General features: G+C 47.8%; 2 protein-coding genes across 11 annotated transcripts in view; one reads left to right on the forward strand and one right to left on the reverse strand.

Moving 5' to 3' along the window:
• Positions 1-8,021, reverse strand: part of chm (CHM Rab escort protein) — a 16,500-nt gene extending 8,479 nt beyond the window's left edge. The window contains exons 1-11 of one of the 6 annotated variants that reach the window (XM_041052015.1): positions 7,793-8,013; positions 7,153-7,219; positions 4,446-4,518; positions 4,139-4,263; positions 3,674-3,819; positions 3,287-3,351; positions 2,946-3,092; positions 2,229-2,345; positions 1,733-1,844; positions 1,400-1,622; positions 420-497 (exon numbers count right to left, since the gene is read on the reverse strand). In XM_041052015.1, coding sequence (XP_040907949.1) covers positions 420-497; positions 1,400-1,622; positions 1,733-1,844; positions 2,229-2,345; positions 2,946-3,092; positions 3,287-3,351; positions 3,674-3,819; positions 4,139-4,263; positions 4,446-4,518; positions 7,153-7,219; positions 7,793-7,844 — 1,205 coding nt within the window. In that variant the 5' untranslated portion in view covers positions 7,845-8,013. Of the gene's footprint in view, positions 1-419; positions 498-1,399; positions 1,623-1,732; positions 1,845-2,228; positions 2,346-2,945; positions 3,099-3,277; positions 3,352-3,673; positions 3,820-4,138; positions 4,264-4,445; positions 4,519-7,152; positions 7,220-7,792 lie in introns of all 6 variants that reach the window. The other 5 variants (XM_041052013.1, XM_041052014.1, XM_041052016.1 and 2 more) reach the window with 5 other exon arrangements.
• Positions 8,022-10,045: 2,024 nt separating this feature from the next.
• Positions 10,046-12,500, forward strand: part of LOC121190982 (dachshund homolog 2-like) — an 11,951-nt gene continuing 9,496 nt past the window's right edge. For 4 of the 5 annotated variants that reach the window (XR_005895057.1, XR_005895058.1, XR_005895056.1 and 1 more), the window contains exons 1-2: positions 10,046-10,176; positions 10,212-10,738. Coding sequence is in view for 2 of the 5 variants with exons in the window: in XM_041052020.1 (XP_040907954.1) it covers positions 10,096-10,176; positions 10,212-10,738 (608 nt within the window). In the remaining 3 variants the exon portion in view is untranslated. Of the gene's footprint in view, positions 10,739-12,500 lie in introns of all 5 variants that reach the window. The other variant, XM_041052021.1, reaches the window with a different exon arrangement.

Here is a 12,500-nt window from a genome sequence, read left to right on the forward strand (position 1 = left end):
GTGGGTAAAATGCAGAGAATCACTAACTTCCTCAGTCTGACTGATCAATAAAGTGAAAAACTCAAACAGTTCGTACGATATCACTTTAACATGCACAACATAAATATGGTCATAGTGACCGTGACCTCTGACCTCCACACTCCTTTCAGATGTGCCTTAGTTTGGCAGAGAGACCTCAAAGCGTTCTAGAGATATCGCGCTTAGAGGAACCCGGGATGGACAGACGGACGGATGGACAACCTGCAAACATCACGCCTCGGCCTCAGCGGCATGGAGGCATAAAAAGAAAACATGTTGTTGTTTAGTAAAAGTGAATCCAAACTGACTCCGAGCAGCGCCGGCTCTCCGAGCAGCGCCGGCTCTCCGAGCAGCGCCGGCTCTCCGAGTACTATCAGCACAGCACTGGGTGGAACTGGTACCTGTTGGTGTCTTTGTTGACCAGCAGACAGTGGACTGAGTGTCTCAGACAGTAGACTCCTCCAAACACAGCACACATCCTGAAACACACAGACCTCCAGGTGAGTAACAGGTATCATCCAATCAGCATGAAGGAAAACATGTCTGAAAGTAAACTGTTTACGTTCATACTGACGGAGCAGAGACAAACGTCATTCACAGTAAAACAAAGGTTTGTACACATCGACCACAAAACCCATCAAAACGTATGATCAGGCGTCCACATACCTTTGGCCACATGAGTGTGCCTGAGGGCAGACTTTCAGAATAAAAGTTTTATTTTGAACACACACACACATACACACACTGACCTTTTCTTGCAGTTAGATTTTCAGTCACACACACTTAATGTTCAGCAATCTGTCATCATGTGTTAATAGCACTGTGTGTGTTAACGTGTGTGTGTGTGTGTTAACATGTGCGTGTGTGTGTTAACGTGTGTGTGTGTGTGTTAACGTGTGTGTGTGTGTGTTAACGTGTGTGTGTGTGTGTTAACGTGTGTGTGTGTGTGTTAACATGTGTGTGTGTGTGTTAACGGGTGTGTGTGTGTGTGTGTTAACATGTGTGTGTGTGTGTTAACATGTGTGTGTGTGTGTGTGTGTGTGTCTGAGCTGAGCTGTAATATCCGCAGAGGATCATCTAATATGTAAATGAGTCGAGCCCTGGGCGACACACCCTCATTAATATTGATGTTCTGTTCTAATGAGACAGATGCGTCACCACGGCAACCAACTGATCAGTCTCTGGATGATCTGAAGACCACAGGAGACCACAGGGCAGTACTGTCAGGTACCGCACCACTGACAGTGACTGACAGCTGAAGCATCGTATCAGGAGCAGGATTAGTGTCAGCTGTACACTCCCACTGAGACTGCTGTCCTCTGGACGGACCTCTCTCACCCTCTGGCATGGTCGTCAGACAGACAGGCAGACAGGTTCTTACCTACAGAAACACTGAGGTATCTCCCCAAGGCCGTAGACAGGAAATAGGAAAGGCGTGTTGCCGTAGTGTCCCAGGCAGCGCAGGAAGTGACGTGTAGAGGCGAGCCCCACCTCTGTGGCTGTATCCTCTGTCACCATGGCAATGGAGTGAAGCAGGAAGTGCTGCAGGTTGTCTCCGAGCTGCTGGTCACGCAGGAACTCTAAATATGGCCGACCATTGTAAGCTGGAGAGAAGAGGTAGGTACAGGACTGCATTACCCACAATGCCCTGATGTTAAATAGGTGGTATGACTGTCCTGATAATGTCAGCAGGCAAACAGGTGAGGTGTCTCACCTTGCTGCTCCTCTGTCTCCTCCACACAGGAAGTGAGGAAACGCATCAGCTTCCTCTTTTCTACCACAGACAGCTGACGACTGGCAAACACATCAGCTCTGCTGCAGGGCACCTGAGAGACAGACAGGGACAGAGAGACAGACAGGAAGACACATCAGCTCTGCTGCAGGGCACCTGAGAGACAGACAGGGACAGAGAGACAGACAGGAAGACACATCAGCTCTGCTGCAGGGCACCTGAGAGACAGACAGGGACAGAGAGACAGACAGGAAGACACATCAGCTCTGCTGCAGGGCACCTGAGAGACAGACAGGGACAGAGAGACAGACAGGAAGACACATCAGCTCTGCTGCAGGGCACCTGAGAGACAGACAGGGACAGAGAGACAGACAGGAAGACACATCAGCTCTGCTGCAGGGCACCTGAGAGACAGACAGGGACAGAGAGACAGATAGGTACAGAGAAACAGGTAAACAGACAGACAGGTTGTACACACCTGTTCCACGTTGCCATGGCGATAGGTCAGTATCCTGGTGACGTTCTTGAACTCTGCATAGCGGCTGACGTTTGATTTGATGAGCAGATTGACCAATGAGCCGCGAGAATACATCAGCTGGAGGAGGAGAAACGTGGCCGATGTCACCTGATCCTGGGTCAGTTAACACCTTCACCAGCCAATCAAACATCCGTCGTATAAAATGAGCAACATGCTGCTGCTTTCATTCTCACATACGTGTCATGTCCATGTCCCTGTGTGATACACAGGACACGCTGCCGTCCCTCCTGTACATCCGTCTCTGATTTTTCTACTTCATATTTTTATCTTTTTCTATTTTTTTCTTTTTTTGTATTTGTACACACACACACACACACACACACACACACACACACCTCAGAGGGAAGTGCCACTGTGATCTGGACGTTGTTCAAAGACAATAAAGGCTGTTCTACTCTGTCACATTGAACAATGTGATTGGCTAAATTTCCCAAATTTTGTGACATCATCATATTGGCCCATGTTGTATATTTTATTATAAAGTTTTCAAATATTCTCAGATGTGACTTTTCTACTTTTGTGTGTCGTCACCCTGTGTTGTGCTGTTAAACTGTCATGTTGTGTTACGTTGCTCTGCTGTGTACGCTGCTGTGATGCTCTCACATTACGATAAACTGTTGTGTTCATCTTATACTGTATTGTTGCAGCATGCGTTACCTTGGAGACGAGGTCGATGTTGAACCTACGTCCTTCTTTGACCAGCTGAGCATAGCTAATCTGCTTCCTGGTTGGCTCCGATTGGCTTTGAGTGGCATGGAGGCACGGCTGATCTCCCTCTGGCTCCTCCCCTTGTGTGTGAGCAGCCTGTGACTGGACGAAACATCTGTCCGTTTGTACTGATTACCCATCATGCAGAGCTGCGATCAGCTGTTGCACACTGGATTAGTGGACCTTGCACTGACAGTAATTTATCAATAATTGTAACTGATAGATGACACAGCATCAGACTCTGTTTCTGACTGATCGGAGTAGCTCATCTCTTCACTGACCCTCCTCACCTGTCCATCCTCTCCTCCGTCAGCTGCTTCCTCTGGTTCCTCTTTTGTTTCTTTGTCGTTTGAATCTGGAACAAAAACAAGAACTGATTCTGCTCCTGTGAGTCCGGAGTCCTGGACTCAGGATCCCAAATCCCGGATCCCGGATCCTGAGTCCCGGATCCTGGATCCTGAGTCCCAGATCCTGGAACAAAAACAGTTCTGGATCCTGGATCCAGGATCCTGAGTCCTGGATCAGACCTGAGACTTTCTCAGCACACCAAGCTGCTCGTCTTTAGTTGTGATATCACAGTGACACTGCTCGTTAAAATGTGATTAATCACATGTAAGTGACTGAAGTGTCTCGGTGAATAATCAATATTTAACGTGGACATCTGATCAGAATCAAACCTGCAGGTTCTGTCTCTGATGTCTCTTTAGCAGCGTTTTCATCATCAGCTCCCGTTTCTTCTTCTGTGGTGTTTGGAGGATCATGACTCTGAGCTTCGTCCTCCTCATCTTCTTCACTGAAAACAGATGACACCTGTGTCTCAGGGCTGCGGTTTACTCAGGAACACGAGATGGAAAAGAGAAAAAGTAAAAGGAAACGCTGTGATAATGTTCCAGCTCCATGTGCCGTCAGACTCAAACGAACTGGGAAGTTTGGATTTGGTTCAACAGCTAATCAAAACATGACACCTGATCACACCTGAGGCTGCGGCGACTCAGGTCAGACTCAACCACCATGAGAGGAAGAACAGTGAAGACACCTGTCACAGACCCTCCCAGGTGCATGCTGGTCCTTCACCTGCTCGCCCATATAACACCTGAACAGAATCACCTGTGATTCTAAACAAAACTGAACTGGAGCTTTACCTGATGAAACAGAACACCTGCAGGTTAGTGATGGAGGCGGAGTCAGGTTTCGACAGGTAGATCAGTTCCTCCCCTTCCTCCAACAGGCTCGACCAATCCTGGACCTCCTCAGAAGGAGACTCCTCCTACAAACACACACACACAGATTACACTAATCACTGTTCATTTGATCAATAACCTGATCAACACTTCACTGGCACCACCCCCTCCTTCCTGTCAGCAGCAGTAAAATCCTCCATGTTTGTAGTTTCTCTGCAGGACATGGAAGAACCTTCAGCAGCCAATCAGAGCGCAGCGCTGTACTCACATGCTGCTGTTCTATCCAGGTGAGCAGGCCGTTGAAGGTGAAGCTGGCCCAGTTCGCTGCGTAATAACTCCTCCTGCAAACACACAGGAAGCTGTCATTTCACCCTGAGGAGACACCTTTCACAATAAAAGCCTGGCTGTGTGAAACAGGAAACTGCTCACTCTAACTCAAGTACACGTCTCTTCAGTCTGACTGAGGATTAATATGGGATGATCACATGACATATGACATGGGATGACACAGAAATATTTACTAAACCAAATACATATCTTTAAAAACAAGGTGAATTAAATGTTTTAGTAAATAATTAAATACAAAATGTAATAAATAACGTTTGGAATTAACTGGCACATCAATAAAAATGTTTTCAGATCATTTCTATCTTTATTTATTTTCAGAATATTTATATAACAGCTAAATATTTACTCTCATATGTGTGTGTATATTTTAATGAATGAATACATTTATATTTGTTTTGGTGTATTTTCTGTTTTGCTTCATTCTGGATTAATTCCAGTCTGACCAGTTAAAGACTGGTCTTCAGGACTGGGCTCTGGCTGTTTGGTTGATCCGATCATACGTCGTCTGACTGTGTGAGATTCAGAGTCTTTATCGATGCGTGCAGACCAGGGCTGAACGATTGGAGGAAAAGATCTGAGATTTTTCTGGCAGATGCTGTGATTTCAATTTGATTCATGATTTTTTTTTCTTCAGTGTAATATTCACACTGTAGAGTAACATTTACAAACATGACAGAAAACTGCATCATACCATTAAAACATTAAACTCCATTACTCTAATGCAAGAATGAAAACTAAAGTTAAGAACTGATTTTAAATGTATTTATGAACCAGAAACCTGCAGGTACATTCTATAAAGTGAAGTCTCTCAGACCACAGTCTCCGGTGTGGTCAGGGGGACAGTCTGCTGTCTGCAGAGACTTCTCTACTCAAAGTTGTGATTTAGGAAATGCACAGTCAGACTAAGACACGGCTCGGTCGTTCTGAGTGACCACACATCGGTAGCACTCTGCATCCAGCTGTGGGATGTGTGATCACTGCTGCACGTCTGCGGCCTCAGACCCCAAATACTCCCGAATGACTGATGTGCTGTTTTTCCTGGAGATTAAATCCTGTAAGTCCGCTTCTGCTCCAGCTGAAGCCATTTCACTAATGAAGCAGCAGGTGGAGCAGGTTACACTGATCGGTGAGCTCGGCAGGTATGTGTAGAATAGCTGACACAGCAGATCCTGGGTCAGTCAGGAGCGCTGCAGAAAGACCGCAGCTTTGGCGATCACGTGATCGCGTTGATTGAAAATCTCAGTTTCTATCAGAAAACCATAAATCGTTCAGCCCTAGTGCAAATCGATCAGAGATTCAAAGGAATACAAACCTGATCAGTTTATGATTTACTGATTATCAATAACTGGGCAACACAGTGGTTAGCACTGTCGCATCACAGCAAGAGGGTTCCAGGTTAGAACCTCTGCATGTTCTCCCTGTGCCTGGTTCGTTCTCCAGCTTCCTCCCACAATCCCAAAAACATGCACATCAGGTTAACTGGCTGCTCTGCACTGTCCCTGTGTGTGTGTGTGTGATCTGTGTGTGTGTGTGTGTGTGTGTGTGTGTGTGTGTGTGTGTGTGTGTGTGATCTGTGTGTGTGTGTGTGTGTGTGTGTGTGTGTGTGATCAGTGTGTGTGTGTGATCTGTGTGTGTGTGTGTGTGTGATCTGTGTGTGTGTTTGTGATCTGTGTGTGTGTGTGATCTGTGTGTGTGTGTGTGTGATCTCTGTGTGTGTGTGTGATCTGTGTGTGTGTGTGTGTGTGTGTGTGATCTGTGTGTGTGATCTGTGTGTGTGTGTGATCTGTGTGTGTGTGTGTGTGTGATCAGTGTGTGTGTGTGATCAGTGTGTGTGTGTGTGTGATCAGTGTGTGTGTGTGATCAGTGTGTGTGTGTGATCAGTGTGTGTGTGTGATCAGTGTGTGTGTGTGAGATCTGTGTGTGTGATCAGTGTGTGTGTGTGAGATCTGTCTGTGTGTGTGTGTGATCTGTGTGTGTGTGTGATCTGTGTGTGTGTGTGTGATCTGTGTGTGTGTGTGATCTGTGTGTGTGTGAGATCTGTGTGTGTGTGAGATCTGTGTGATCAGTGTGTGTGTGTGATCTGTGTGTGTGATCAGTGTGTGTGTGTGATCTGTGTGTGTGTGTGTGATCAGTGTGTGTGTGTGATCTGTGTGTGTGATCTGTGTGTGTGTGTGTGTGTGATCAGTGTGTGTGTGTGATCTGTGTGTGTGATCAGTGTGTGTGTGTGATCTGTGTGTGTGTGTGTGATCAGTGTGTGTGTGTGATCTGTGTGTGTGATCAGTGTGTGTGTGTGATCTGTGTGTGTGTGTGTGATCAGTGTGTGTGTGTGATCTGTGTGTGTGATCAGTGTGTGTGTGTGATCTGTGTGTGTGATCTGTGTGTGTGTGTGTGTGTGATCAGTGTGTGTGTGTGATCTGTGTGTGTGATCAGTGTGTGTGTGTGATCTGTGTGTGTGTGTGTGATCAGTGTGTGTGTGTGATCTGTGTGTGTGATCTGTGTGTGTGTGTGTGTGTGTGTGATCAGTGTGTGTAGGCTCCAGCTCCCTGTGACCCTCATGGATCAAGCGGTACAGAAAATGAATGGATGGATAATCAATAAGAAAATCCGAAATCAGCATCAGGACCAACCGGTCGAGGTGGAGAACTCTCTGTCCGACTCTGGAACACGCTGCTGCGACCACCGACTCAGCGAGACCTGCACACACAGTCAGTTATGATCAATAACAGGAAACGATGAGGAGGAGGAGGGTGGCTGAAGGGATGAAGCAGCTCCTCTCTCTCCTTCAGTGTTTTCTGAGCTCGCTCATAATCTCACGCGAAGATGAACTGGTTTAACACACGAAAACACGCGCACGCACACGCGTACAGATTCATGCTGACAGCCAGATGATCACAGTTACCATCAGTTAGCCTGCTAACACGTTAGCCCGCAGTCTAATACAAACGTCTTTAGCATCATGCTAACGCTCACCGGTAGCTAGCACCACCGATGGCTAACGTTAGATCAGGCTGAAGTGAGGGAGCGAACCACCGGAACAAACGGAGCAGCCGTTCAACGGACTGAAGTCTGTTAACGTCTGCGTTTCACCGGAGGTAGCACGGCAGCCGGGGCGTTAGCTGCTAGCTGCTAGCTGGCTAACCTCAGACTGTCCCGGTCCGGACCGGTTTAAATCCGGATTCCGGGGCTTTTGGACAGAGCCGCTTTCAACCCGCGGTCACACACGCGCAGTGGGTTAGAACACGTAATAAAACCCAGGTGTCGCTTTACCTGTGCCCAGAATGACGACGTCAAATTCAGACGGCAGGTCCTCGGCAGCCATGTTGTTAGCAGGGAAACGGTCACGTGACAGGGAGCGTTAATCACTTATCGATCACTGCTCTGTCAACAATGATCGAATGCACATTAATATTACGTGTTAAATATGAATTCTTAATGCTTCCTGTTTACAGTTTGATTACAAGTAAAACGACGCGTCAGTTTGTTTACAGACGTACACACGCTGACGTCAGAGCAGGGCGGGCTCTCTATGACGCTGGACGTTTGACGTTTGACCAATAAAGACTTTTATACCGTCACTTCTACCTGTGTGACGTCAGCACCGGCTGTTCGGCGCGTGTTCAGAGAAGCCTGTGATGGTCCAGGTAGAGTCTGTGTACAGACCGGGAGTCGGACTCTGATCATCAGACGATCGATTACCGTCTGATCACTGAGACACGTCTTCTTCTGTGGTGCTTTCTGACGCTGCCAAGCTCGCGACGCACGCGCAGTGAGTGATGAGCAGCCAGGACCGCAGCCGGTTTCCTCTCCGTTCTTCTTTGTTCATGTTAAAGCGGCAGATGGTCACCGCGTGACGGCCCAACCTGTGCGCGCGCCGCAGTTACTCTCTCTTTAACTCAAACATTAACCCACAGACGTGTGCGTGAATTTCACTCTGTCACTGTCTGAGCAGCTGCAGGGGAACGAGCCAGGCTCAGTCTAAAGTCTGCTGAGAAAACACTGCGGGAGGAACACGGAGGCTGTGAGTCTCTGGGTGAAGGATGATGAGTCAGCACTTTATTCAAATCTACACGTGGATGTGTAAAAATACTTTGAGTGTTCATTAAAAAAAAAAAACTTTCTGGAAAATCCATGTGACGAACAGGTCTGTGTATAGTTTGTGTGTGTGTGTGTCTGTGTGTGTGTGTGTGTGTGTGTGTGTGTGTGTGTGTGTGTGTGTGTGTGTGTGTGTGTGTGTGTGTGTGCAGCCGCTCGCTCTGATGGTGAAAACGTTTGAACAGCGTTGAAAAGAAAAAGAAAGTGTTCTCCTGTGAGATCTTTGCTGGCGTCTCCACTGTCCCTGACATGAAACAGCTTTTTGTAGCTGGACAGCTGAGGTGTTAACGAGGGCTGTGTGCTGATAGGACGCTGTGATCAGCTGCCAAAACGCTCACGACTCGTTTAAAACCTCCAGAGAAAGACGAGGGAAACAAACTGGGATGAAGTGTTTTACTCACACTGACTCACACTGTCTGAGCTGAAGGGAACAGAATCAGTGACAAATTCAAGCACAGGCTCTGTCCAGGATCAGGATCAGGATCAGGTCCAGGATCAGGATCAGGATCAGATTCAGGATCAGGTCCAGGATCAGGATCAGGATCAGATTCAGGATCAGGTCCAGGATCAGGTCCAGGATCAGGATCAGGATCAGATTCAGGATCAGGTCCAGGATCAGGTCCAGGATCAGATTCAGGATCAGGATAAGGTCCAGGATCAGGATCAGGTTCGTGGCTAAGAATCAGAAAAAGTGTGGTTTAATTTGACTTGAAATTAAATGAATTTTCTGATGTGATGTAAACATTTCCTTGTTGCCGTGGAGATTGTTCTTTAAAGCTGAGCGCGTGCAGGAAGTCCTTCTTTCAGGTCTCACTGTGTTCGCGGTTTCATCCTGTGCTCAGTCCTGTATCCAGATGCTGCAGATGCATAGATCACATGGATGTGATGTATTCGGCTGTTTCCTCTGACATTTAATCTGCTCTGCTCTGTAAAGGTTAATTTGATGCTGCACTTTTAATTTGAAACTCAGCTGATATATGAGGTGGAGCTTCCTGCTCCGTCAGTCGCTCCTCTCAACACTGAGATTAAAATTATATGAATTTATTATCTGTACTGGGAAACAGCTGAGACCAGTGAGTGGGACAGGCGAGGACAGGTGACAGAGGCAGACAGGTGAGGACAGCTGAGGACAGGTGACAGCGGCAGACAGGCGAGGACAGCTGAGGACAGGTGACAGAGTGACCACCAGAAACTCCACCACCTCCTTTAAGAAACAACCGCTGAAGAAGAGCAGCAAATGATGAACACATGAAACGCATTAGTAATAAAGTGAGACCATTCACTCAGTCACAGCTCTTCCGCTGTCAATCATTCACCTGTCCAATGCCCGCCCCGGCGCCACCCTCTCAGCCAATAGGAGGCCTGTCCGTGTGCTGTACCTGCCTGTGATTGGCCGGATCCTGATTGGCTCTTAGTGGGACAGAGAGGGAGAGACCCTCAGACAGCAGGACTGATCAGAGAGGGAGTGAGAGCCGACAATGTTCAGTCAGAGTGGCGGGAACAGAGAGAGACAGACGGAGGAGAAGTCACGGATGAAAACAGATCAAAAAGAAAAGAAAGAGAGAGAAAGTCGTTCTTCTTCTTCTTCTCCTCTGTTTTCTGCTGTATCATGGCGGGCTCCTCCAACACACCTCTGTCCCGGACCTCCACGCCGCCCACCGACCCTCTCTTCCACTCTGACCCGCCTTACAGCGCTCCTAATCCGGCCGGTTCCCAGCGCCTCCCCGCTGCGCGCCCCTCCGGAGCTTTCCTGAGCGGCGGGAGCGGCAGAGTCCCTGTCAGTGTGAACGGGACAGGCGGCGGCGGAGGCGGCGGTGCTCCCCCGCACACCGAGTGTAAGATGGTGGAGGTTCACGGTGTGAAGGTGGCGTCGTTCACGGTGAACGGCGTGGAGCTGATCTGCCTGCCGCAGGTGTTCGAGCTGTTCCTGAAGCACCTCGTGGGCGGACTGCACACCGTCTACACCAAGCTGAAGCGGCTGGACATCAGCCCGGTGGTCTGCACCGTGGAGCAGGTCCGCGTCCTGCGGGGACTCGGTGCCATCCAGCCCGGAGTGAACCGCTGCAAGCTCATCACCAGGGCCGACTTCGAGACGCTGTTCCGGGACTGCACCAACGCCAGGTGAGGTGGGACACACGGAGCGGGGTTAGCTGGAGATGTGTAGGAAACACTGATCAGAGGTCGCTCACCTGCTTCAGGTAAAGTTCTGAGCTGTGACCTGTGATCTCCTCCTGCTCCGAGCTCAGATCAGTTAGAGACTCAAAGAGCCGGTGTTCACGCTGCACATGATATACATCGTTTATGTGCGTGGTGGTGTGTATTTATAGGTGGATGGTTCATGTGAACAGTATGATCTCAAAGAGGAAAAGGATTTTCGCGCTGTAGCTGCTTATTATTTTCATTTTCATTTTGTTTTCTAAAAATCTGTTGTTTTGTCAAAGAAATGTCTGAAAATAGTGAAAATGTCCAGATTCAGTTCAGAAAGAGGAGAAACTGAACCTGCAGGTGGAAATGAAAGGCAGCAGGTGAGTTACCTGCTCGGCTCCGTCTGCCGTTTGAATCTGCTGCGGCTGCAAAGCTCAGCATGAAAACACCAACACAGACAAATAAATCCAAGAAAAGCTTTTAAACTGAACCCAGCCCCAAACCACACAACAACAACAACAACTACACAACACTGAAACGAGTGAGATGAATTCTAATCAAATCTAATCATCAGTTTGATCAGTTCATTTAACAAGATGAAAATCTCAGACCTCCGAGTTCTGTTCCTTCATTCATTCATTTAAGACTCATTATTCCCTGAATCCTCCCAAAACAACTACACACAACGAAACTATGAGCAGTAACTCCTGTAACAGGAGGAGGATGCTTCAGCTGAAGACGTCGCAGAGACCTGAAGACGTCGCAGAGACCTGAAGACGTCGCAGAGACCTGAAGACGTCGCAGAGTCCTGAAGACGTTGCAGTCATCGAGTCCTGGAAATAAGAATTATATGAAGAAATAATCGTAATAATTAAAATCTCTGTGTGATTGGATGAAAGGAAGAGCTCAGTGTGTGTGTGTGCGCCATATGGACAAGCATGTTGCCAGCAGCAAAGCCTGAGGTGCATGCATGCACACACACACTCTTGTCTTACTGTCGTTATGAGGACACTGGTTAGCATCATGCATTCCCAGGCCCCTGTGACCTGAACCCTGAAACCAGGTCTGAACCCTCAGGCAGCCTTTTGAAGGTGTGAGGACACACAACGATGGTCTCAAACCAAAACCTGTCCACACACACACACGCGCGCTTCACAGTATAAATCATGAGTCTTAGTTTCCATGTTGTTGACTTTGATAAACAGACTTAATGAAAACACACAAAGTGGAACAAATAGAAAAAGAGGAAATCATGTTCATATGCAGCAGATTATACCGAGGATAAATCTGGATTCATTTACCTGCCACACCTCTTCATGATCTTTGTCACACTGGATCCTCTCTGTGGTTCTGTTTCATCACACTGGGACCTCCAGGAAGCACCGCGAGAGTTGACGGTGTCCTCCCAGTCTGAGGTCCCAGTACGGTGCTGGAAACCACTGGACTATTCCCTTTGGTTTGGGAGGGAGTTACTGCCCCAGGGGAACAAGAGCTGATCCTGAGGGAACAGCTTCAGAACTGAGTCCAGTCACTAACACAGGTTCACTCAGGTGATCCAGTCCAGATCCACACAGCCTCTCTCTTTGTTAAATCCATAATTAGTTGAGGCTCATTTACATAATTTGATCAAAAGAGGAAAATATTTTGATCCACATTCAGTGGTAATCTACCTCAATGCACACACACACACACACACACTGACTCATCAAGGAGCAGAAAAATGATTTGTGTTGATGAG

Source organism: Toxotes jaculatrix, chromosome 12 (assembly GCF_017976425.1).
Source record: "Toxotes jaculatrix isolate fToxJac2 chromosome 12, fToxJac2.pri, whole genome shotgun sequence".
NCBI classification, from domain to species: domain Eukaryota; kingdom Metazoa; phylum Chordata; class Actinopteri; family Toxotidae; genus Toxotes; species Toxotes jaculatrix.